The sequence below is a fragment of the Salvelinus namaycush genome, chromosome 29 (genome assembly GCF_016432855.1).
Source record: "Salvelinus namaycush isolate Seneca chromosome 29, SaNama_1.0, whole genome shotgun sequence".
NCBI lineage: Eukaryota > Metazoa > Chordata > Actinopteri > Salmoniformes > Salmonidae > Salvelinus > Salvelinus namaycush.
The window spans coordinates 28,767,464-28,795,181 of NC_052335.1; the positions used below are offsets into that span (position 1 = coordinate 28,767,464).

General features: G+C 44.9%; 1 protein-coding gene across 1 annotated transcript; it reads right to left on the minus strand.

The window, feature by feature from the left end:
- Positions 1 to 1,761: 1,761 nt before the first annotated feature.
- LOC120024453 (PR domain zinc finger protein 1-like) lies at positions 1,762 to 26,435 on the minus strand. Its single transcript, XM_038968702.1, has 7 exons — positions 26,298 to 26,435; positions 23,891 to 24,169; positions 14,635 to 14,754; positions 8,404 to 8,656; positions 5,299 to 6,344; positions 3,264 to 3,392; positions 1,762 to 2,852 (listed from the first exon to the last, which is right to left on the minus strand). Exons 1-7 carry the CDS (start codon positions 26,322 to 26,324, stop codon positions 2,538 to 2,540), a joined length of 2,169 nt encoding a protein of 722 aa, XP_038824630.1. The 5' UTR covers positions 26,325 to 26,435; the 3' UTR covers positions 1,762 to 2,537.
- Between the last annotated feature and the right edge of the window lie 1,283 nt (positions 26,436 to 27,718).

Below are 27,718 nucleotides of genomic sequence, written 5' to 3' on the forward strand. Positions count from 1 at the left end.
CTGACACTTTTTCGCCACATCTTCTTCGATCATAAAGCGGCTATCCTGGTTTATAATCCTCAGTATCACAAAAATGTACACTACCATTCAAAAGTTTGGGGTCACTTATTAATGTCCTTGTTTTTGAAATAAAAAGCTAAAAAAATTGTCCATTAAAATAACATCAAATTGATCAGAAATACAGTGTAGACATTGTTAATGTTGTAAATGACTATTGTAGCTGGAAACAGCAGATTTTTTTTATGGAATATCTACATAGGCGTACAGAGGCCCATTATCAGCAACCATCACTCCTGTGTTCCAGTGGCATGTTATGTTAGCTAATCCAAGTTGATCATTTTAAAAGAATAATTGATTATTAGAAAACCCTTTTGCAATTATGTTAGCACAGCTGAAAACTGTTGTTCTGATTAAAGAAGCAATAAAACTGGCCTTCTTTAGACTAGCAGAGTATCTGGAGCATCAGCATTTGTGGGTTCGATTACAGGCTCAAATGGCCAGAAACAAAGAACGTTCTTCTGAAACTCGTCGGTCTATTCTTGTTCTGAGAAATTAAGGCTATTCCATGCGAGAAATTGCCAAGAAACTGAAGATCTCGTACAATGCTGTGTACTACTCCCTTCACAGAACAGTGCAAACTGGCTCCAACCAGAATAGAAAGAGGGGTGGAAGGCCCCTGTGCACAACTGAGCCTGAGGACAAGTACATTAGTGCCTAGTTTGAGAAACAGATGCCTCACAAGTCCCCAACTGGCAGCTTCATTAAATAGGACCAACAAAACACCAGTCTCAACGTCAACAGTGAAGAGGCGACAGTGTCTGTGTTCTTTTGACCATCTTAGTCTTTTCTTTTTATTGGCCAATGTGAGATACGGCTTTTTTCTTTGCAACTCTGCCTAGAAGGCCAGCATCCCGGAGTCGCCTCTTCACTGTTGACGTTGAGACTGGTGTTTTGTGGGTCCTATTTAATGAAGCTGCCAGTTGGGGACTTCTGGTCCCTCTGTGTTTAGTTGTGTGTGTGTGTGTGTGTGTGTGTGTGTGTGTGTGTAATAATGTATCCTTGAGTGAAAGGGGAAATGGTGGGGACAGAACTTTGAATGTTGTGGTCTAAATCGATACCCTGTATAACAATTTACTGGATTGTTGCAGGAAACTAAATGAATCATTTACTCATGTGTTTCAGTTTCATCATTCACAGCTCTGGGGAGTCAGCACATTGGTCTCAATAGTAGTGTGTGGGACATAGAGAGTGGGTGGTTGTGGGTGGTTGTGTATGTGATCGAAAGTGAGGAACATCTCATGTGTGAACAGTTTCCCGTATATGAGTTCAACTGCTGCTGGCAACTGGAAGTGATACATTTGAGAGAGAATACATATACGGATGCACCCAACACACACACACACACACGCCCAATGCACACACACACACACACACGCTTATCCCATTTCAAACTCTGAATCCTGATCAACATCTGATTCTGATCACACATCGGTAATAGTTAGTTTTGATTTGAAAAGCTGATTTTCGGAAGTGTGTGTGTGAGAGAGAGAGTGAGAGAGAGCAACCGTACATGTGAGTATGTATCAGCGACTTGTCATTCATTACCAGAGCTCTGAAACACAATGTGGGCGACTGCAGTAGGAAGGAGAGTTCATCAAGATAACAACTTCCTTTGACATGTGGCACACATCAATTCATTAAATCAACTCACACACAGAAAAGTGAATAAACACATACAAATTTAAAGTAAGACATGAATTGTCTCTTTTCTGTTATTACTCCACATCGTCAAGTAGTACAAAATCACAAAACCAGATGGTAGTAAATAGAACCCTGTTATAAACATTTGATCACAAATCTCCCTGTCTTTCTGGCTTCCTCAGGTTACAATAAGCTGCTTAATAAATTAATAATAAGGCTGAGGATTTAATAGGTACAATACAAGTCTCATTATATGCTCTCACAATAAGGTTCTCATGGTTGTCCCACTTCTTCCCATAGCCTTGAGAGGAAAGACCCCTGTAATGGAGACAAAGCCTTGCTTCAAACAGTCAAGGTCACTATCAGCCACTGTCAGCATGATGGATTATAGGTACGCTGTCTCTTGTACCCTTTCCACACTATAATTTTCGACCAAGCTGTACTTTGCCGGCTATTTCTTTTTCACATTGTCCTTTCCAGTATACGTTTCCAGGAAATAATGTGGATGAATAATCAATCAGGCCAGTGAAGTACAGCTTGGCTTGGGATGTCTAGGCTCAGTAGTGTGAAAGGGTATTAGTGGTTTGTTATATCATATGGCCGACTCTGGTTTGATATGGCCAGCATGCAGAGGGAGGCTGCGATGCTGCAACCTCTAAGGACCGAGGACTACCATGCTGCTGCTGCTTCGTAGAAACCAAGCTCCAGGAACAACACATTCTTATCAGCGCTCGCTTGGTGGCTGGAGGTTCTCATCTCTTGCAGTAGGACGCTGATGTAGGTGTTCCACTTCTCTGCCTCCATCACCATCTTCTTTCAGCGTTCTGCCGCCTTTCTCAGGTCGAACTGTTCCATCTCGGTGTTGATGCAGTGAAGTTCTTCAGCTGAGGGGGCGGAGCCTGAGGGGGTGGGGCCAGCGGGGCAGAAGCCCTGGAGGTGCACCTGGAGGAGGCAGTGGTGGAGTTAGGAGCGTGGACAGAGCGGGCACCGGTGTGGGCGCTCGACAGTGTGCAGGCGCCTGTGGAGCTTAAGGTGAACATGTTGGGGTGAATCGGGCCGCTGCACAGCTTGCACTGGTAGGGCCTCTCGCCTGAGTGGAGACGCAGGTGGGTCTTCAGGTTGCTGGTGCTACTGAAGCGCTTGCGGCACACCTGGAGTGAGGGAAAAAGATGGAGCACAAAGCAATGAGAGAGGTTAAAATGTTAGATTTCATGCTTGCTAATGTTGGAAAAGAAGCTTGATTAAGCAATGATTTGTAGTCTCATGGGCTTTTTGGGGGGTATGGCATAGTGACAATGTGGGACAGACAGACGGATAGACAGAAACAGACAGACAGGCAGAAAGACAGATACTGTAGAGACAGACATACACAGACAGACAGATTTGTAGTCTCATGGGCTTTTGGGGGGGTATGGCATAGTGACACTGTGGGACAGACAGACAGAAACAGACAGACAGATATTCTAGATAGATAGATAGATAGATAGATATTCTAGATAAACAGATAGACAGCCACAGAGATATTCTAGATAAGCAGATAATCAGATCTCAGCCTTCTGTACCTGGCACTCATGTGGCTTCTCTCCAGTGTGAACCAGGAAGTGTTTCTGGAGGTGGGCCAGCTGGGTGAAGTCCTTAGTGCAGGTCTGACACCTAAAGGGCCGCTCTCCACTGTGGACACGCAGGTGAACCTGGAGACAGGCAACAGAATAGCAAGGAGGAAGGAAACATAGCATTAAAAATAACATATAAGAAGTGTAAAGACAAAAAACAGGATGAGACAAATCTATTTCATGAAAAGTGTGCGGGCCTTTCTGTTATTTTCATGCATACTTAAAACTTCTTATGGCTGCAAGGGGCAGTATTGAGTAGCCAGTTAAATCGTGCCAATTTCAAACGGCCTCGTACTCAATTCTTGCTCGTACAATATGCATATTATTATTACTATTGGATAGAAAACACTCTCTAGTTTCTAAAACCGTTTGAATTATTTCTCTGAGTGAAACATAACTCCTTCTGCAGCACATTTCCTGACCAGGAAGTGGAATGTCAGAAATCGATGCTCTGTTCAACTTCATGCCTATACATGGGCAATGAACGTAAGAGTCTACGTACACTTCATACACCATCCCCTGGTTGTCAAGAGGCGGTGAGAGAAGAAATTTCGTGTCTATCTTGGTCTGAGGTGGAATTAAAGCTCTTTGTATGACGTGACCGTCCATTTCCTGTTTCTGGAGCGCGCGAAAGAGGACATGGATTTGCCTTCTGTTTAGCTGTCGTTATGGACGACTAACATCTCCGGTTTAGAATTTATTTGATACATGTGACCATATCATCGTAAAGTATGTTTTTTCAATATAGTTTAATCAGATTATTGAAATTTTTTCGGGAGTTTTGCCGTGTTCCGTTCTCTGACTTTGTTGACGTTGGAGAGATCCGTGCCACTTGGCAAGTGCCCATGCTAAATCAAGAGGGAAATTTGCCGTTCCAGATCCAAACAACGACTGTTCTGGACAAAGGACACCTTGTCCAACATTCTGACGGAAGATCACCAAAAGTAAGAAACATTTTATGATGATATTTCTAATATCTGTCGTGCATGTGAACTGGTCGTTGGCGCCCAAGTGTTTCTGGCTATTGTGGCTACGCTAATATAACGCTATATTGTGTTTTCGCTGTAAAACACTTGATAAATCGGAAATATTGTCTGGAATCACAAGATGCCTGTCTTTCAATTGCTGTACACTATGTATTTTTCAGAAATGTTTTATGATGAGTATTTAGTTATTTGGCGTTGGTGTCTGTAATTTTTCTGTCTGCTTTCGGTGCAATTTCTGACTGTAGCTGCAATGTAAACTATGATTTATACCTGAAATATGCACATTTTTCGAAAAAAAAACATATGCTATACAATAAATATGTTATCAGACTGTCATCTGATGAGGTTGTTTCTTGGTTAGTGGCTATTTATATCTTTATTTGGCCGAATTTGTGATAGCTACTGATGGAGTCAAAAACTGATGGAGTAATAAAAGTGGAGTCTTTTGCTAACGTGGTTAGCTAATAGATTTACATATTTTATCTTCCCTGTAAAACATTTTAAAAATCGGACATGTTGGCTGGATTCACGAGATGTGTACCTTTCATATGCTGTATTGGACTTGTTAATGTGTGAAAGTTAAATATTTAAAAAATATATATTTTGAATTTCGCGCCCTGCACTTGAAGTGGCTGTTGTCATAAATGTACCGACGTCGGGCTTGCACGCCAAACAGGTTAATTACCCCAGCACCTTAGCTTTTTAAGCATGTGCGTATGCCCACAAACTATTCTATAAACAAATCTATTTAAATGATGATGTCCTATCAACATAAACTATCATCTAGACATAATGTACTTGCGATCTCCGATATTGGCTATTTAATAGGGGACTGACTGACCTTAAGGTTGGACCGTTATTTAACGGGGGACTGACTGAACTTGAGGTTGGACAGTTTTTTAACGGGGGACTGACTGACCTTGAGGTTGGACAGTTATTTAACGGGGGACTGACTGACCTTGAGGTTAGACCAGTTTTTTAACGGGGGACTGACTGACCTTGAGGTTGGACAGCTGCCCGAAGATCTTGCTGCAGACGTTGCACTCGTACCGGATCTTCCCGTTCTTCCGGGTGAGCGGGTAGGACAGGGTCTTGTACCCGATGACCCGTCCACCACGTCTGGCCTTCCGCAGGTCTACTGCCCCTTCCTCTGCACTGTGGCTGGAACTCAGCAGGGCGGATGTGGGCTTGGAGGGGAGGTAGTCAGAGGAGGCAGCCAGGCCTGCCGGCGGTGAGCCTCCCCTGGGTGTGCGAGGGGATGAGGCCATGGATGAGGCCCTGGAGGTGGCTGGTAGAGGCTGGTCATCGAAGGTGCTGCTGGCAGGGGCATGCTTAGAGTCCCTGAAGTTGTCTGTTGGTGTCACAGTGAGGTTTTTGAGGTATTTTTTTGGTGAGGGCATAAGGTCACCAAGATGTTTGCGCCCACTGGTCGTCAAACAAATTACGTATTTTTTTGTCAGTGCAAAGGGCAGATCTCTGCTGCCATTGGTAAGTGAGAGGTCTTTGTGTGTAGTGGTCAGTGAAACCGGGAGCTCTTTGTGTCCATTGGCTGATGGGTGCAGGAAGTGCGGGTACCCCTCAAAGGGCAGCATGTGAGGTGGAAGTGGTAAATGTGGAGCTAGTCTGTCACTGCACAGGGGGTATGTGTGAGGTCGTAGGCTGGTAAGGCCAAGTGGATAGTGAGGTATGAGGTAGGGACTGCACCGTTGACTGGGGTACATATGGCCTGGCACTGAGGACTCTGGGTAATGTTTGGGTGTGATGGAGACGCCCGGGGGAGGATTGACAGGAAAGTGCATGTGGGGGGTGACAGGGCTGCTGTCCAGGGTTCTTTTGGGGATGGGGGGGCCACAGTATAGGATAGGTGGGTAGCTGGGGTAGACTACACGGGGGCTGAGGGGCAGGACAGGGCTGCAGGTTGGGGACAGTGTGGATTCGGGGAGTAGGGGGGCAGTGGAATGGGGCTTGGTGGGCTCCTTCCTCAGGATTTCGGACATGCTGTACCCCCTCGTCCCTGAACTCATCCCGCAAACCTGGTTTTGCTCTGTGGGACAAAAAAGACACAGACACACATACTTAGGGTAAAATGTTGTTGCACGAAAGTACCATGAAACTATAATTTGCAGCTTGATGAGTTTAGTCAACTGTACTACGCATGGGATGCACATGACACAATCGCGAGTTGCAGTCTGTCACTCTCTTTTTACAGTAGAACCCATTGTTTATGAGTCGGTGTCACTATCTTTTTTACAGTAGAACCCATTGTTTATGAGTCGGTGTCACTCCCTTTTTTACAGTAGAACCCATTGTTTATGAGTCGGTGTCACTATCTTTTTTACAGTAGAACCCATTGTTTATGAGTCGGTGTCACTCCCTTTTTTACAGTAGAACCCATTGTTTATGAGTCGGTGTCACTCCCTTTTTTACAGTAGAACCCATTGTTTATGAGTCGGTGTCACTCCCTTTTTTACAGTAGAACCCATTGTTTATGAGTCGGTGTCACTATCTTTTTTACAGTAGAACCCATTGTTTATGAGTCGGTGTCACTCCCTTTTTTACAGTAGAACCCATTGTTTATGAGTCGGTGTCACTATCTTTTTACAGTAGAACCCATCGCCACAGATACACCACCTGACACGCATACCTTCAGTGTGAGATCATGTCCTTCTCCACTGTGCTCCTATCTATGACATCATGACATCACTTCTCTAGTTCTCAGCCTCGAAAAGAGGAAATGGCTCCAGTTCAACCAGTTGTTTTCTACTTTTTATGAACTAGTCTCAGATCTCAGACCTGTCAGTCAGCTGTTAAGATCGTCTGCTTCTCACGAACAGACCTGTCCGTGCGCTCTATGGAAGCTGATACTGAAGGTGAAACAATAGTTGGCTGATCAGGACCCAGATTAGGCTGAGGGAGGGAGAGAGTGGTTATAGGAGACAAGTTTCAGCTAGCAGAGCTGTGTGTGTCGGCTGATGAAGGAACTTTACACAGTCACATCCTGACCTAGTCAAATGGAGTCTTGATTCTGGATTCTTTTTGTTGTCAGTTGTGTTATATACAGTAACTCTTAGTTGAATTCAGAGCATTATATACAGTAACTCTTAGTTAAATCAGAGTGTTATATACAGTAACTCTTAGTTAAATCAGAGTGTTATATACAGTAACTCTTAGTTGAATTCAGAGCTACTTCTTTAAAAAGGCCCCATACACTCTGTCCAAGACAGACAGACATCACAACACACACACACACCCCCACCCAACACACACACACACCCACCCAACACACACACAGACACACACTCTCTCTCTCTCACACACACACACACATCCACCCAATACAGACTCTCTCTCTCTCTCTCTCTCTCTCTCACTCACTCACTCACTCACTCACTCAAAAGCCGTGTGTGTGTGTGTGTGTGTGTGTGTGTGTGTGTGTGTGTGTGTGTGTGTGTGTGTGTGTGTGTGTGTGTGTGTGTGTGTGTGTGTGTGTGTGTGTGTGTGTGTGTGTGTGAGAGAGAAAGAGAGAGTATGTATGTGTATGTGTGCATTGGAAAAAAGGAAACTGAAACCTTGCTTTGAGACCTGAAATTGGTCTCGCCTTACGTCGAGACAAAACCTCTCTTGGTGACACATGGAGCGAGATCTTCTCTCCTTTCTTTGTCTCCCTCCTTCACAAAGGCCTGTGGGTGTGACTTTTATTACTGCTTAAACACCCACACAAAGATTGTGTCAGGCGGCTGGACCTTTGACTGAGCGCTTTCGGCTTTGAATAACCACCCACTTCCACCCAAAGCTCTAGGAAACTCTAGGAATTGCTCCGTTGTGCCGAACACTCATTGATCATATTGATTTTCTCTCTCCTCCACTCACCACAGTGAATACAAGTATCAGAGACTCCACATTGTCCCATTCCTTATTAGATTGGATGACATGGGATTGGATCTGTTAGCCTGGCCTAGCAGTAAAATGTATTAAGTACATTAGTAGCAGGCTTGATTCTAATATGAATCTGATGTTAGTCGAGGGGGCCACAAAACAGCAGTTTGCGTGCTGGAGATAGCTCCTGGGCCACAAGTTTCAGACCTCTGCATTACAAAACGTACCAATTCTTTCTGTGGCGAGCTCTCCAGGGGGTGTGTAGTTGAGTCGGTTGGCTAACTCCAGGCAGTACCACACAAGCAGCTCCTGGCCCGGTGGCACGGCTCTCACCGTGTAGAAGTAGATGGCCATGCCAGTCTGGCACGCCGCCAGATTCTGGTCCCCGTGACAACGGGCTGGGTTGACGTAGCGCATCCAGTTACTCTTCTCCTCGTCCAAGCCGTCCAGGATGTGATGTAACCGACCCTCTGAAAACACCTGGACAGAGAGAAAGAGAGGATATATATATATAGAGAGAGAGAGATGACATTTACACAACCTTCTCCCCCGGCGCTGAAATCGAAGATATCAATCATCCATTACAAAAACAATAAAAAGACATGGCTGCCACTCTGATCTGTACCCAATATCAATTATAATGTTAGAGAACCACTACCACTACATATCACTTAAATTGGTACAGCACTCTCACTAACGGGTGCAACCAATATTGCCTATTACAAGACACTCCTTAAAATATGTTAATGAGCCAGAGACTCTGTCCCAGCCCACAACATTTTCCCACAATGCACCGTAATTAATACTGCAAAACACATTTACAGTATTTTATTGTGCATTCTACAGTGTTTCACTGTTGAAATGACAGAAATGTCTTACAGTGTGCTGTAAAACAAATGTACAGTATTTTACTGTGGATTCTACGGTAATCTACTGTATTCAGTTTACAGTGATCCCTCGCCACTTCGCGGTTCACTTATCGCGGATTCGCTATTTCGCGGATTTTCATAATGCATTTTTTTTTTTTTTTTGGTGCATTGTGCTCTGCATTCTGATTCGCTAAAAACTCACTCCCGCTTCTTGTATCAAAACATGCTACGAATTGTGCTATCATTTTGTCGTCTCGTGCAGTTATGTGTACGTACATAAAACAGCTTGGCAAATTTACATTAAGTTGGCCAAATTATCTTGTAATTTCGAACATCTCCTAAACCCATAATGTCGACGAAACGGCCTGAACTTAAGCGAGTAGCTGAGGAATGGGACCCTTTGATGAGCCGTTCATTACAGTTCTCCAACGTAATCGATGGTGGCATGTCGGTGTACAAGGATCTTTTTGCAAAGAAGAAAAAAGAGCGACAACAGCTGCCTATCACTATGTTCTTCTCCCGAACAAACACACCTGCACCGCGGGCTTCAGAAGAAGAGAACACTGCAGAGCGCAGTCAGGATGCAGCGGCCCAGTCTGAAGAGCAGTGAAACGGCCTACACGTGAGTCACTGTATTTGTATACATGTAATAGTTGCTAATTGTAAAAAAAAAAAAAAAGTTTTCTATTTCGCGGATTTCACTTATCGCGGGTCATTTTCGGAACGTAACCCCCGCGATAAACGAGGGATTACTGTATACGGTATCCTACTGTTGAAAAATTACAAAAACATCTAACAGTGTGTCCTACCTGTCATATAAAGTGTGTGTGTTTTGGGTGGTTGTCACGTTCCTGACCTATTTCTGTTAGTTTGTTGTATGTGTTAGTTGGTCAGGACGTGAGTTTGGGTGGGCATTCTATGTTTTCTGTTTCTATGTTGGTTTAAGGGTTGCCTGGTATGGCTCTCAATTAGAGGCAGGTGTTTGGCGTTTCCTCTAATTGAGAGTCATATTTAGGTAGGTTGTTTCACAGTGTTCGTTGTGGGTGGTTGTCTCCTGTGTCAGTGTTTGTCGCACCATACGGGACTGTTCGGTATGTTTGTTCATCGTCATTTTGTGTAGTCTATTTTTCCCTGTTCGTGCGTTCTTCGCGTTATTTGTAAGTTCGTATTGTTCAGGTCTGTCTATACATTTCGGTTTTGTTATTTTGTAGTTTATTCAAGTCTAGGTCGTTTTCTGTCTTCATTGTTTTGTCGTGTCTTTATTAAATTATGTATTCACAACCCGCTGCGCCTTGGTTCAATCACTACTCCTCCTCTTCGGTTGAAGAGGAGGAGAACCACCGTTACAGAACCACCCACCAAATAACCAGAACCAAGCAGCGGTGTAACGGGAGGAACGGACAGCGCAAGAAGAAGGAGGAATGGACATGGGAGGATGTTTTGGACGGTAAAGGTTGCTACACATGGGAGGAGATCCTGGCTGGAAGGGATCGCCTCCCATGGGAACAGCTGGAGGCACTGAGGAGAGCAGAGTCAACCGGAGAAGGGAACCGGCGTTATGAGGGGACGCGTCTAGCACGGAAGCCCGAAAAGCCCGTGAGTACTACCCAAAAATTTCTTGGGGGGGGGGGGGGGCTAAGAGGTAGTGGGCCTAGGGCAGGTAGGAGACCTGCGCCCACTTCCCAGGCTAACCGTGGAGAGCGGGAGTACGGGCAGACACCGTGTTACGCAGTAGAGCGCACGGTGTCTCCTGTACGTGTGCATAGCCCAGTGCGGGTTATTCCACCTCCCCGCACTGGTAGGGCTAGATTGAGCATTGAGCCAAGTGCCATGAAGCCGGCTCTACATATCTGGCCACCAGTACGTCTCCTTGGGCCGGCTTACATGGCACCAGCCTTACGCATGGTGTCCCCGGTTCGCCTACATAGCCCGGTGCGGGTTATTCCACCTCCCCGCACTGGTCGGGCGACGGGGAGCATTCAGCCAGGTAAGGTTGGGCAGGCTCAGTGTTCAAGGGAGCCAATACGCCTGCACGGTCCGGTATTTCCGGCGCTACCTCCCCGCCCCAGCCCAGTACCACCAGTGCCTACACTACGCACCAGGCTTCCAGTGCGTCTCCAGAGCCCTGTTCCTCCTCCACGCACTCTCCCTATGGTGCGTGTCTCCAGCCCAGTGCCTCCAGTTCGGGCACCACGCACTAAGCCACCTGTGCGTCTCCAGAGCCCTGTACACACTGTTCCTTCTCCCCGTACTCGTCCTGATGTGCGTGCCCTCAGCCCGGTGCCACCAGTGCCGGTACCACGCACCAGGCAAATAGTACGTTTTGAGAGTCCAGTGTGCCCTGTCCCTGCTCCCCGCACTAGGCTTGAAGTGCGTGTCTCCAGTCCGGTGCCTCCAGTTCCGGCACCACGCACCAGGCCTTCAGTGCGTCTCAGCCGGCCAGAGTCTGCCGTCTGCCCAACGGCGCCTGAACTGTCCGTCTGCCAAGCGCCGCATGAACTGCCCGTCTGCCATGAGCCTGCAAAGCCGCTCGTCTGCCATGAGCCTACAGAGCCTTCCGCCAGACTGGAGCCGCTAGAGCCTTCCGCCAGACAGGAGCAGCCAAAGCCTTCCGCTAGACAGGATCAGTCTGAGCCATCCGTCTCCGCAGCGCCGTCTGAGCCATCCGTCTCCCCAGCGCCGTCTGAGCCATCCGTCTCCCCAGCGCCGTCTGAGCCATCCGTCTCCCCAGCGCCGTCTGAGCCATCCGTCTCCTCAGCGCCATCTGAGCCATCCGTCTCCTCAGCGCCATCTGAGCCATCCGTCTCCCCAGCGCCGTCTGAGCCATCCGTCTGTCCCGAGCCATTAGAGCCGCCCGTCTGTCCCGAGCCGTCAGAGCCGTTAGTCAGTCAGGAGCCGCTAGAGCCATTCGCCAGACAGGATCTGCCAGAGCCGCCAACCAGACAGGATCTGCCAGAGCCGCCAACCAGACAGGATCTGCCAGAGCCGCCAACCAGACAGGATCTGCCAGAGCCGCCAACCAGACAGGATCTGCCAGAGCCGCCAACCAGACAGGATCTGCCAGAGCCGCCAACCAGACAGGATCTGCCAGAGCCGCCAACCAGACAGGATCTGCCAGAGCCGCCAACCAGACAGGATCTGCCAGAGCCGCCAACCAGACAGGATCTGCCAGAGCCGCCAGCGAGCCATGAGCGTCCAGAGCCGTCAGCTAGCCATGAGCGTCCAGAGCCGTCAGCTAGCCATGAGCGTCCAGAGCCGTCAGCCAGCCATGAGCGTCCAGAGCCGTCAGCCAGCCATGAGCGTCCAGAGCCGTCAGCCAGCCATGAGCGTCCAGAGCCGTCAGCCAGCCATGAGCGTCCAGAGCCGTCAGCCAGCCATGAGCGTCCAGAGCCGTCAGCCAGCCATGAGCGTCCAGAGCCGTCAGCCAGCCATGAGCGTCCAGAGCCGTCAGCCAGCCATGAGCGTCCAGAGCTGTCAGCGAGCCATGAGCGTCCAGAGCCGTCAGCCAGTCATGAGCTGCCCCTCAGCCCAGAGCGGCCATTAATCCAGAACTGCCCCTCAGTCCAGAGCTGTCTCTCTGTCCGGAGCTGCCTTTCAGTCCGGAGTTGCCCCTCTATCCTGAGCTACCTCTATCTACCTCTCTATTCTCACCTACCTCTATGTCCTGAGCTACCTTGTCCCGGAGCTGTACCTTTATTTTGTGTTGCCTATATTAGGTGGGTGGAAGAGAGGGGTGGTCATTCTGAGGGGGATTAGCAAGCTGGGATTGACTATGGTGGGGTGGGGACCTCGTCCTGAGCCTGAGCCACCACCGTGGTCAGATGCCCACCCAGACCCTCCCCTAAACTTTGTGCTGGTGCGCCCGGAGTTCGCACCTTGGGGGGGGGGGTTATGTCACGTTCCTGACCTATTTCTGTTAGTTTGTTGTATGTGTTAGTTGGTCAGGACGTGAGTTTGGGTGGGCATTCTATGTTTTCTGTTTCTATGTTGGTTTAAGGGTTGCCTGGTATGGCTCTCAATTAGAGGCAGGTGTTTGGCGTTTCCTCTAATTGAGTCATATTTAGGTAGGTTGTTTCACAGTGTTCGTTGTGGGTGGTTGTCTCCTGTGTCAGTGTTTGTCGCACCATACGGGACTGTTCGGTATGTTTGTTCATCGTCATTTTGTGTAGTCTATTTTTCCCTGTTCGTGCGTTCTTCGCGTTATTTGTAAGTTCGTATTGTTCAGGTCTGTCTATACATTTCGGTTTTGTTATTTTGTAGTTTATTCAAGTCTAGGTCGTTTTCTGTCTTCATTGTTTTGTCGTGTCTTTATTAAATTATGTATTCACAACCCGCTGCGCCTTGGTTCAATCACTACTCCTCCTCTTCGGTTGAAGAGGAGGAGAACCACCGTTACAGTGGTGGTGGGGTGGGCTTAATCTGTGGGTTTTGGGTGGTGGGGTGGGCTTAATCTGTGGGTTTTGGGTGGTGGGGTGGGCTTAATCTGTGGGGTTTTGGGTGGTGGGGTGGGCTTAATCTGTGGGGTTTTGGTGGTGGTGGGGTGGGCTTAATCTGTGGGTTTTGGGTGGTGGGGTGGGCTTAATCTGTGGGTTTTGGGTGGTGGGGTGGGCTTAATCTGTGGGTTTTGGGTGGTGGTGGGGTGGGGTGGACTTAATCTGTGGGTTGTGGGTGGTGGTGGGGTGGGCTTAATCTGTGGGTTTTGTTTTTGACATTGATCACCGACTGGAATGACAGTATGATGACTCTACTCGAGTCCGCTCACAACTGACTGTGCAAAGTTATACCACTCTAACTTCAATCAGACCTATGTTCCCATACAGCGCACCTAAATGACTACACATTCCTGGAGAGCAAAAAAGTCGGTCGAATTTACACAACGACCAATTACAGTGTTTTCTTACAAAAGTCCCTCTGACTACATTCAGTTGGATCTTTCTCTCTGGTTTTCTGCTCTATCACCCTTTCCCTCTTACTCTGCTATGCTCTTTACATCACTTTGTTTGCTGGTCTTTGTCTGGAAGCCGTGTTATTTGCAGATTGACTCATGACTTTAGTGTCCAGGTCATCTATGTTGACCTCATGTCTGTGTTGTGGCCCCGTTGTTTAGATGGTGTGTCGGGACTGTATCTGTAGGTCTGTGTCATCAGGACTATGCTGTTTGCAGGCCTACGCCCGTTAGCTGTGTTATTTGAATGTGGAAGTCGTGGCTCGTAGACCCTGAGCCACTGACCACTAGTCAGTGTGTTTGTGTGTGTGTGTTTGTGTGTTTTCTACAGTATGTGTTTCCCGGCAGTGAGACCATGGCACTGCCGAAAGTAGCGGAGAGAGGAGAACCACGGTGTCAGTGAAACTAAACAGCTGTGTGTGTGACCTCATGCTGCCTTCTCACCAATGAGCAAACACACATTATCATAGTCTTTACAGGAAATTTAAAAAATGACACACGGCTGGCATAAAAACACACACACACATACAAACAGATATTACACAGGATGTGAGACCACAAGTGCCAATTGTTGCCACCCCTCCCCCTTTTTAGAATTTAACAGGATATGACCAAAATGAGTTCCCACAATGCCCCTCATTTACCCTCCAGAAGTAATTCCTGTTGGCATCTTTGGGCACCGTGTCATTGGTGTAGCTCTGGCCAACCAGAGGGCCGAACCGCGTCCCCTTCGGAATGAGCTCTCGACTGGTCACCCCAAGCACCTGTACCACACAGGAAATTACATCATCAAACAATGGACCATTCAGAAGATAAGATGAAAAAGCGAATGCCCATTGAGAAAACAGAGTAAGATTCTCTAGAATACAACCTCTGACTGTCATGTCAGATCTATGGTAGTTCCAGCTAACTAGCCACACACCAGGAAACTTCTTCCTTTCTTTCAAACATGTTATAGTAAATGTTTCATACAGACTAAACCAACAATAACACACAAATGTATATACAGTTGAAGTCGGAAGTTTACATACACCTCAGCCAAATACATTTAAACTCAGTTTCACAATTCCTGACATTTAATCCTAGTAAAAATTCCCTGTCTTAGGTCAGTTAGGATCACCACTTTATTTTAAGAATGTGAAATGTCCGAATAATAGTAGAGAATAATTTATTTCAGCTTTTATTTCTTTCATCACATTCCCAGTGGGTTCCCAATTAGTACTTGGTAGCATTTCCTTTAAATTGTTTAACTTGGGCAAATGTTTCGGATAGCCTTCCACAAGCTTCGCACAATAAGTTGGGTGAATTTTAGACCATTCCTCCTGACAAAGCTGGTGTAACTGAGTCAGGTTTGTAGGCCTCCTTGCTCACACACACTTTTTCAGTTCAGCCCACACATTTTCTATAGGATTGAGGTCAGGGCTTTGTAATGGCCACTCCCATACCTTGACTTTGTTGTCCTTAAGCCATTTTCCCACAACTTTGGAAGTATGCTTGGGGTCATTGTCCATTTGGAAGACCCATTTGCGACCAAGCTTAAACTTCCTGACTGATGTATTGAGATGTTGCTTCAATATATCCAAATCATTTTCTTTCTCATGATGCCATCTATTTTGTGAAGTGCACCAGTCCCTCCTGCTGCAAAGCACCCACACAACATGATGCTGCCACCCCCGTGCTTCACGGTTGGGATGGTGTTCTTCGGCTTGCAAGCCTCCCCATTTTTCCTCCAAACATAATGATGGTCATTATGGCCAAACAGTTCTATTTTTGTTTCATCAGACCAGAGGACATTTCTCCAAAAAGTAAGATCTTTGTCCCCAAACGACTAACTCCCCTGCTCTCTCTGTTAATGCTGTGCCGCAAATGTTTTTCAGGGAAGACCAAAGTACTAATTAAGGGGTAGATATTGTCATTGTAGCCTATATAATGTTATTTGTGACACATTTCTAAATTCATGCTGGCATTTATGGTTTCTATCCATTTGGTGTTTTGAGGGTATGTAATGTGATCCACGCACAGTCAGGGGTAAGGAGTTAAGCCTCCAAGAGGTCAAAGGTCAGGATAGATTTGAATGGGTGAACATGGGAGATATGAAAAGATTTGTGCTGTAGAGATGTGTGTTTGTCATGGTCATTGTTGCTGATATTTATTTTAAATTGTTTGTATAGTTACTCTTTTCTCACTTTTTCCACCGTATTTGAATGGGTTTTTAGCTGAGCTGGTTACTAGAACAGCTGTCACAGTGTTTTGTCACAGAAATTTTCCAAGCTGTTTAAAGGCAAACCGTAGTCTGGCTTTTTTATGGTGGTTTTGGAGCAGTGGCTTCTTCCTTGCTGAGTGGCCTTTCAGGTTATGTCGATATAGGACTAGTTTTACTGTGGATATAGATACTTTTGTACCTGTTTCCTCCAGCATCTTCACAAGGTCCTTTGCTGTTGTTCTGGGATTAATTTGCACTTTTCGCAACAAAGTACGTTCATCTCTAGGAGACAGAACGCCTCTCCTTCCTGAGCGGTATGACGGCTGCGTGGTCCCATGGTGTTCATACTTTTGTAGTATTGTTTGTACAGATGAGCGTGGTACCGTCAGACGTTTGGAAATTGCTCCTAAGGATGAACCAGACTTGTGGAGATCGACAAATATTTTGCTGAGGTCTTTGCTGATTTCTTTTGATTTACCCATGATGTCAAGCAAAGAGGCACTGAGTTTGAAGTTAGGCCTTGAAATACATCCACAGGTACACCTCCAATTGACTCAAATGATGTCAATTAGCCTATCAGAAGCTTCTAAAGCTATGACATAATTTTCTGGAATTTTCCAAGCTGTTTAAAGGCACAGTCAACTTAGTGTATGTAAACTTCTGACCCACTGGAATTATGATACAGTGAATTATAAGTGAAATAATATGTCTGTAAACAATTGTAGGAAAAATGACTTGTGTCATGCACAAAGTAGATGTCCTAACCGACTTGCCAAAACTGTAGTTTGTTAACAAGAAATTTGTGGAGTGGTTGAAAAACGAGTTTTAATAACTCCAACCTAAGTGTATGTAAACTTCCGACTTCAACTGTATATACATACACATACAGAACCAGTTAAAATTTTGGACACACCTACTCATTCAAGGTTTTTTCTTTATGTTTACTAGTTTCTACATTGTAGAATAATAGTGAAGACATCACAACTATGAAATAACACATATGGAATCATGTAGTAACCTAAAAGGTGTTAAACAAATCAAAATATATTTCATATTTGAGATTCTTCAAAGTAGCCACCCTTTGCCTTGATGACAGCTTTGCACACTCTTGGCATTCTCTCAACCAGCTTCATGAGGTAGTCATCTGGAATGCATTTCAATTAACAGGTGTGCCTTGTTAAATGTTAATTTGTGGAATTTCTTTCCTTCTTAATGCGTTTGTGCCAATCAGTTGTGCTGTGACAAGGTAGGGGGGGTATACAGAAGATAGCCCTATTTGGTAAAAGAACAAGTCCATATTATGGCAAGAACAGCTCAAATAAGCAAAGAGAAAGGACAGTCCATCATTACTATAAGACATTTACTACGTTACAGACAGCCTTGTTCTACAATGGATGAAATAATGTTGCTTAATCAATCTACACACGATACCCCATAATGACAAAGCAAAAACAGGTTTTTAGAAAAATTTGCAAATTTATTAAAAATAAAAAACTGAAATATCACATTTACATAAGTATTCAGACCCTTTACTCAGTACTTTGTTGAAGCACCTTTGGCAGCGATTACAGCCTTGAGTCTTCTTGGGTATGACGCTATAAGCTTGGCACACCGGTTTTTGCGGAGTTTCTCTCATTCTTGTCTGCAGATCCTCTCAAGCTCTGTCAGGTTGGATGGGGAGCGTCGCTGCACAGCTATTTTCAGGTCTCTCCAGAGATGTTCGTTCGGGTTCAAGTCCGTGCTCTGGCTGGGCCACTCAAGGACATTCAGAGATTTGTCCCGAAGCCACTCCTGCATTGTGTTGGCTGTGTGCTTAGGGTCGTTGTCCTGTTGGAAGGTGAACCTTTACCCCAGTCTGAGGTCATGAGTGCTCTGGACCAGGTTTTCATCAAGGATCTCTCTGTACTTTGCTCCGTTCATCTTTCCTTCAATCCTGACTAGTCTCCCAGTCCCTGCAGCTGAAAAACATCCCCACAGGATGATGCTGCGACCACCAAGCTTCACTGTAGGGAAGGTGCAATGATTTTTCCAGACGTGACACTTGGCATTCAGGCCAAAGAGTTCAATTTTGGTTTCATCAGACTAGAGAATCTTGTTTCTCATGGTCTGAAAGTCCTTTAGGTGCATTTTGGCAAACTACAAGCGGGTTGTCATGTGCCTTTTAATGAGAAGTGGCTTCCGTCAGGCCACCATAAAGGCCTGATTGGTGGTGTGCTGCAGAGATGGTTGTCCTTCTGAAAGGTTCTCCCATCTCCTCAGAGGAACTCTGGAGCTCTGTCAGAGTAACCATCAGGCTCTTGGTGTGTGCCTTTCAAATCATGTCCACTCAATCGGATTTACCACAGGTGGACTCCAATCAAGTTGTAGAAACGTCTCATGGATGATCAATGGAAACAGGATACACCTGAGTCTCATAGCAAAGGGTTTTAATACTTATGTAAATAAGGCATTTCCGTTTTTAAAAATTAAATGTGATTTTTTTTTTAACCAAAGAATATTTTTGCTTTGTCATTATGGGGTATTGTGTATAGATTGATGGGGGGAACAAGTAATTTAATCCATTTTAGAATAAGTCTGTAACGTAACAAAATGTACAAAGGGAACGGATCTGAATACTTTCCATATGCACTGTACACGTAATTCAATCATCTCATCCAAACTCTGTGAAGTGTGAAGACTTTCCCACCATTTCAGCACACATAAAGTAAACCAAGCCAATAGAAAAAGACAGGTTAGAGGAAGCTTTTATGAAAAGAGTCTCTCAATGACAACTGGCATTCACTTTGAGAGTGTGAAACGGAGAGCTGTCCTCTCACACCGTAAATATTTCATGAGTTAATCAGAACACAACTCTTGTTCTCGCTCCTGAAGGTGTTAATTGTGAAACTTACCCCCTCTGTCTCTAGCCTCCTGGGCAGAGATGAAGGGATAGGGTGTTGTTGGACACACCCCTATCATATCGGGAAACCAACGGCACTAAACCCTAGAGGACCTATAGTCATGGTAATAGCTGACTCATACTGTCACCTTTGAAGATAGATACAGGGCTGTATGTATGCTGTATAATACAGTCCATTCGGAAAGTGTTCACTTTTTCCACATTTTGTTACGTTACAGCTTTATTCTAAAATGGATGAAATATTGTTTTTCCCACTCAATCAACACACAATACCCCATAATGATGAAGTGAAAACAGGTTTTTATAAATGTTTGCAAATGTATCTTATTTACATTAGTATTTAGACTCAAAATTGAGCTCAGGTGATCATCCTTGAGATGTTTCTACAACTTGATTAGAGTTCACCTGTGGTAAATCCGACTGAGTGGACATGATTTGGAAAGGCACACTTCTGTCTATATAAAGTTCCACAGTTGACAGTGCATGTCAGAGCAAACACTAAGCCATGAGGTCGAAGGAATTGTCCGTAGAGCTCCAAGAAAGGATTGTGTCGAGGCACAGGCCTGGGGAAGGGTACCAAAAATGTTCTGCAGCATTCAAGGTCCCCAAGAACACAGTGGCCTCCATAATTCTTAAATGGAAGAAGTTTGGAACAACAAACACTCTTCCTAGAGTTGGCCTCCCGGCCAAACTGAACCATCGGGGGAGAAGGGCCTTGGTCAGGGAGGTGACCAAGAACCTGATGGTCACTCTGACAGAGCTCCAGAGTTCCTCTGTGGAGATGGGAGAACCTTCTAGAAACACAACCATCTCTGCGGCACTCCACCAATCAGGCCTTCATGGTGGAGTGGCCAGACGGAAGCCACTCCTCAGTAAAAGGCACATTGACAGTCTGCTTGGAGTTTGTCAAAAGGCACCTAAAGGTTTCTCAGACCATAAGAAACAAGATTCTCCAGTCTGATGAAAACAAGATTCAACTTTTTGACCTGAATGCCAAGTGTCACGTCTGGAGGAAACCTGGCACCATCTCTACAGTGATGCATGGTGGTGGCAGCATCATCCTGTGGGGATGTTTTTCAGCGGCAGGGACTGGGAGACTAGTCAGGATTGAAGGAAAGATGAACGAAGCAAAGTACAGAGAGATCTTTTATGAAACTTGCTCCAGAGCACTTAGGACCTCAGAATTGGGCAAACCTTCACACTGAATATCCCTTTGAGCATGGTGAAGTTATTAATTAAACTTAGGATGGTGTATCAATACACCCAGTCACTACAACGATACAGGCGTCCTCAGGGATTTCACCAAGAGGCCAATGGTGACTTTAAAACAGTTACAGAGTTTAATGGCTGTGATAGGAGAAAACTGATAATGGATCAACAACATTGTAGTTACTCCACAATACTAACCTAATTGACAGAGTGAAAAGAAGGAAGCCTGTACATGAATAGAAGTATTCAAAAACATGCATCCTGTTTGCAACAAGGCACTAAAGTAATACTGCAAAAAATGTGGCAAAGCAATTCACTTTTGTCCTGAATACAAAGTGTTGTGTTTGAGGCAAATCCAATACAACACATTACTGCATACCGTACCACTCTCCATATTTTCAAGCATAGTGGTGGCTGCATAATGTTATGAGTATGCTTGTAATCGTTAAGACTGGGAAGTTTTTCAGGATAAAAAAGAAGCGGAATGAAGCTAAGCACAGGCAAAATCCTATAAGAAAACCTGGTTCAGTCTGCTTTCCACTAGACACTGGAAGATTAATTCACCTTTCAGCAGGGCAATAACCTAAAACACAAGGCCAAATCTACACTAGAGTTGCTTACCAAGAAGACAGTGAATGTTTCTGAGCTACAGTTTTGACTTAAATCTACCTGAAAATCTATGGCAAGACCTGAAAATGGTTGTCTAGCAACGATCAACAACCAATTTGACAGAGCTTGAAGATTTTAGAAAATAATGATGGGAAAATGTTGCACAATCCAGGTGTTGAACGCTCTTAGAGATGTACACAGAAAGACTCACAGCTGTAATCACTGCCAAAGGGGTTACTAACATGTGGCACCTGAATCAGGTGATTTTTAATCCCTGGTCCTTTCACACTTAGAGTACTGTCCAGTTATATGGTCATCTGCAGCAAAGAAAGATATATAAAAAAGTTTCAAATGGCTCAAAACAGGGCTGCCAGATTAGCTCTATCCGTATGAATATTATCCAAATGCATCAGAATCTCTCATGGCTTTACTTTAAAAACATATTACTATGCAGTCTTCTGAATGTTGGCTTTTGTTTATTAAACACAGTATTTTTCAGGCCAGTTAGTACATACTAGCAACACACATAACCACCAAACCAGACAGGCAAATTCAGGGCAGCTAAGACAACCCAAGCCAAGAACAAATCGCCTTAATCTACAGTTTTATATAGAGCCATACTGGAGCGGAATGGAACTCTTTACCAACCCATATTTCTCAGGCAAAAAGTCAATCCACCTTCAAGAAAAAAATAAAAGAACATTTAATGCGATAGACCATATGACTGAACAGGAAATAGAAAGCATCAACTGAGTGTAAATGTGTTTCCTGTCAGATTTTTTAATTATCTGTATTGTCTACTTGTTGAACGTTTGTGAAGTCTTGATTTGTGGTTGTTTGTAATGTCTTGTTAATTGGTTTTGGACCCCAGGAAGATTAGCTAGCGTTACGGCGTTAGCTAATGGGGATCCTAATAAAAATTACAAATGTAAATTCGACATTTATCTATTTCATTATCAACACATTTGCAAAAATTTCTAAAAACATGTTTTCACTTTGTCATTATGGGATATTGTGTGTAGATTGATTAGGGCTGTAACACACAAACAATGTGGAATAAGTCAAGTATCGATACAGTATCGATTTTTATTCTTCTAACACCTAAACCCTTAATCTAACCCTTAATCTAACCTTAGCCATAACCCTAATCTTAACCCCAAACCCCTAAACCTAAACCTAACCCTAATTGTAACCATAAACCTAACCCCAAAGCCTAAAATAGGCTTTTCCTTGTGGGGACCGGCAAAATGTCCCCACTTGTCAGAATTTTCCTTGTTTTACTATCCTTGAGAGGACTTCTGGTCCCCACAAGGATAGTAAAACCAAACACACACACACACACACACACAAGATAAGAGTTATATTGTCTATATACTATTTTTCAGTTAAATGTCAGTCTATTACTTTCCTTGCTGTCTGAATGGTGGAGGGACTCTCCTAGTCCCATACCACCCCAGACTACACCTGTAATTCCCCCTAGTCTTTAGCATAGTCCAGACTCCAGACAGACATCATTAGAGGGTGATGGGGATGCTGGTATGTACCTGAACACACCTGGACTCACATTCCTCTGATTTTACAGAGAGTCACCACTTTTCGCTCATTCTAGGGATTACACCACAGGTGGCTGGTGGCACCTTCATTGGGGAGGAAGGGGTCATAGTAATGGCTGGAATGAAGTGAATGGAATCCAACAAGTTCAAACCCATGGAAACCATACCACTCTATTCACTTTATTCCAACTATTATTATGAGCCATCCTCCCCTCACCAGCCTCCTGTGGATTAAACTGTCTGTTTGTGAAACTTATCCTCTCAAAGCAGCAGGCAGCATCACCGAGCATGGAGTAATCCCCATACTGACGCCAATGCACTGACTGACTGAACGAGCACACACCTCACAAACAGGGAAAAGACCCTGACTTGAACCAAGTCAAAGTGTTGCAAAAAGTGATCGTATATTCACATTGACAAACTCTGCCCATGCCATTTGATTCGGGTCATGTTCGAATACTCTGAAAATGCATACTACCTCCCTTGATGCTATCACTGATTTGGACAGATGACATCGATTCAGTGGAACCCCTCACTTTCACCTATCCAATCACCTTAGATCTGGGATCACTTCAAGGAAGGGTGTTAGAAAAGATCCATTTGGAAAGAATTTAAATAATGGCCTCATTCAGTCTCCTGTTCAGTAAAGTGGGGAATCCTAACTTCTGCTTAAAGTAAAACAATTTACTTTGTCTCCCATTGACATCATTGCATGACTGTGTGAAAATTCTACTAAAGTACAAGTTAAGGATTCGCCCCTTAAACATCAAACCGCACAACCACGTTCTTTCTTTCATGTTGATCAAGCTAGCAGATCCACTTCTCCTCGGACCGATCCGTGGGGCATAGATACAGGAGGTGGGTCTCAGTGTCTCCGCTTTACGGTTTAATGGTAAGGTAGGGGACAATGGGAACCGGGAATGTAAAGTAACAACTAATCATAGTGACCTAAGGCTGTGAAGACAGAATATGCGTCCCAAGTGGCACCCTATTCCCTTTATAGTGCACTACTTTTGAACAGGACCCATAGGGAATTTGGTGCCAATTGGGATGCGCTCATTGTCTATTGTCTTTGTATGTTCCTTAAGATGTACACAGCGAGGAAGAGACACAGAGGGAAAAACTGGCATTAGAAAACGGTGTGTCAAGCATTTCCTCCCCCGAGGAAGGATGGAGGGGATGGGAGGATGTCGGAGTGATGGAAGTGGAGTTTTCACAGAACATATAGTACACAGTTGTATATGCACACACAAACACTAGAAGGCCCCCACAAAGAAACATCATGCATGGCCACTCACTCGATGACACACACACACGAAAACACAAACACTCACACACCTGCATGCAAATGCCAACACTCTCTCACTCTCAACTCTCACTTGTAAAATACATCCCCCATATACAGGAAAGTGTGGTGTTCAGAATACCTCTGCAGAGTCAAAGCAGCGTTTCAGGACCAGGTTTCGGGGTAGAGACCTCTCAGCCGTGGTCTTGTCCCGGTTCTCTGGGTGGTTCTCCGTTTCCTCATCCAACGTGTGGTCCTTCACAATGTAGGTGCACCTCTCCTGAAACTCAGCTTCACTCCAGTGGGTCATGTCTGGGTCCTGAGGGTCTGAGTCCGACATGGTCGGGGTGGTGACCACTGTGGTGTGAGGTGAAGGGGAGCTATCTGAGGGTAACATAACTGTGCTGTGCTGGGAGGAGGCCTAGAAGAGATAGAAAAAGAAGGATAAGAATGGGATAATGACAACATAAGATCATTCTAATGTGCAATAGCCCAAGTAATCAGGGAAGTCATGGACTTCCTGTTTTCACTTTCTTTTATCTCTCCAAGTTCTGCCTTATTTATTTTTGTTCTTCTGTTCTCCTGTTCCTCTGTTATCCTGTTCCTCTGTTCTTCTGTTCCTCTGTTCTTCTGTTCCTCTGTTCTTCTGTTCCTCTATCTTCTCCTTGTTTTTTTCTCTCTTTCCTATATATCTCTCTATATCTCTCTATATCTCTCTATATCTCTCTCTCTCTCTCTCTCTCTCTCTCTCTCTCTCTCTCTCTCTCTCTCTCTCTCTCTCTCTCTCTCTCTCTCTCTCCTGCTGTCCTAAGCAGTGGAAAACCATTGTGGAAAACAAACAGCGGATAAAGTGTGCTGAAGGAGGAAGCTCTCCTCTGTCTTGAATAGAGCTAAATGTGGAAGTTAGGAGGCCGAGGTGTGAGACAGAGAGGAAGGAGATAACAGCGGGATACGAGGGCTGTCGACCCTAACTAAGTGTCCCACCGAACACTAACGGACAAACAAACTTCAAAGGGTAGCGTCCATCCCTCCACCACTCCACCATGCATCCACCCCACCATCGCTGCCCCCTGTTCCAAACATCCTGTAAGCGTCCAAAACAGGACCCCAGGTTTCAGGAAGAGGTTCCTGTGCACGTCAAATAAGGAGCGTCAGCCACCACTTTCACAAGGAGGAAACCAGTATTACCAGTGAATCAGCTCAAACTTCCTCTCTATACTGACTGGGACCTGGCTCTTGTCCCAGTTACTTGTATGTATGTCTGTCTGTCTCTCGGTGTGCCTGTGTCTGCCTGTGGTGTTCTGACCTGGACATTTTCTTTTCAGATTGTCCTTTCTAGGCCGGTTCCGGCACCTATGATGGATGCAGGACCAAGCCAGTGGAGTACAGCTTGGCCCGACTCCACTCAGTAGTGTGAAAAGGTTTTAATTAAGACTGGACAAAGCCATGAACACAGAAAGACTGGATGGAGTTAGTCTGAAAAATGAGTTAAAATCCTAATCATAGATCCATATAGTGCCTTTGCAGAGTTAAAATCCTAATCCTAGATCCATATAGTGCCTTTGCAGGTAAACGCAGAAGTTTGGGTGGAATACAATCAGAAGATAGCTGGTGGTTTTATGTGTCATTTATCAGACGCTTTTATCCAAAGGGACTTACAATCATTTGTGCATACATTTTCCATATGGGTTGTCCTGGGAACCAAACCCACTACCCTGACGTTGTAAACGCCATGCTATACGAACTGAGCTACAGAGTACCAGTTTGTCTTTTTATCCCAGTTGAGGGAAGATAAAGTTGAAGTTTCCCAACGTTTCTTATCTTCACTTTAAATCACCAGTGATATCATATTATAAATTGGGGTGTTCAAGCCCTGAAGGATGATTGGCTGACAGCCGTGGTATATCAAAACATTTATTTTTACTGCTCTAAATATGTTGGTAACCAGTTTATAATAGCAATAAGCAATAATGAATTAGAACACAAATAATTACATCTTCTCTAGAACTGTACACTGATCGGCCAACATTGATGGATGACATTTCACAATGTGTGTATCGTACGCACCACCGCCGAGTGGAATGACTGTCACAACGGACAGTGACAGCTCACTCTGAAACCATGAAACTATGAAACTGACAAAGCAGAAAATACACTATGAAACTATGAAACTGACATAGCAGAAAATAAACTCTGAAATCGATGCATGATGATTCAAAGCCACACAGCTGTGGCCTCATGAGAAAACATCGACACATGAACTTTAAAGGAATAATGTGAAATCTGTGTCGTGAGTGACTAAAAACACAGGCTTTCAGATACTTCATGAAAGCCTACAACTCCAATATCACAATATCTGTATCCTTGTAAGACTGTCGCACCAAATTAATCAAAATAAGACCTTTGAATGAGACGAGCAAAGTGAAATCTGTGCTGTGTGTGAAAACAACTTTGTGACTGAAACCCTAATTTATACACACACACACATACACACACACACACAGACCTGGTAACAAAGAAGAGGGTGGTGATGGTGAATGAATACTTACTGTGAAGCCTTGAGAGGACCCACACATAGGACAGGTTATCTGTGTCCTCCTCCAGTGTCTGAGTGTGCTCCCTCTACTTCTCTCTCTCTCTCACCCTATCTCCTTGTCTCTCTCTTGCTCTCTCTCTCTTTCCTTTTCTCTTTCTCTCTCTGTCTGGTGAGGTCTGTATCATGCGTGTACCTGTTGAGACTGAGTGACAGTGGTGTCTCTCTCTCTCTCTGGTGCGTGTGTGGGTCTGCCCCCTCTCTTCCTCCCGCCCTCTCTCCTCTGTGTATGACTCCTCCTTGGGGGCAGTGATCTGTTCATCTATCGCTTATTCACTCACTCTCTGCCCCGGGGTATCAGGGCTGAGATAAAACAACAAGCGCTTTCTCTCCAGGAGGTGCGTCTCCTGTCACACAGACATGTTCCGGTTCAGACACATCTATCTCCATTATATTCTACTGGGATTCTGACCCACCCCCCAAGGATACTGTGCTACGTTGTCTTTGTAGGCCTAAGTCAAGGTTCAAGGAAACAGTGGAGCTACGAGAGTGTTTGTTTGAAAGGATTCTAAGAAATCCACATTTTCTTGTCAGTTCTTTGAAACAGAGAGTTGAATTCAAATTGAAACCGAGACTTTGGTTCGTTTCCAAACGACGACCATAACCGTGATTTCGAGGTTAAATGTAAATGTTTGCTACAAGTTCTGCCTAGAGACAATTATATAGGCTAGGTTTATAACTCTCATAACCCTATAACTCTTATAACCCTAGAAGGCCAGCATCCCGGAGTCGCCTCTTCACTGTTGACGTTGAGACTGGTGTTTTGTGGGTACTATTTAATGAAGCTGCCAGTTGAGGACTTGTGAGGCGTCTGTTTCTCAAACTAGACACTCTAACGTACTTGTCCTCGTGCTCAGTTGTGCACCGGGGCCTCCCACTTTTCTTTCTAGTCTGGTTAGAGCCAGTTTGCGCTGTTCTGTGAAGGGAGTGGTACACAGCGTTGTACGAGATCTTCAGGTTCTTGGCAATATATTGCCTGGAATAGCCTTAATTTCTCAGAACAAGAATAACTGACGAGTTTCAGAAGAAAGGCCATTGTTTCTGGCCATTTTGAGCTTGTAATCGAACCCAGAAATGCTGATGCTCCAGATACTCAACTAGTCCAAAGAAGGCCAGTTTTATTGCTTCTTTAATCAGAACAACAGTTTTCAGCTGTGCTAAAATAATTGCAAAAGGGTTTTCTAATGATCAATTAGCCTTTTAAAATGATAAACTTGGATTAGCTAACACAATGTGCCATTGGAACCAAGGAGTGATGTTTGCCAAGATAAAGCCTAGCAATTCGACACACACAACAACACAGAGTTACACATGGAAAAAACAAAACATACAGTCAATAATACAGTAGAAATAAAATGGGGGAAAAAGTCTATATAC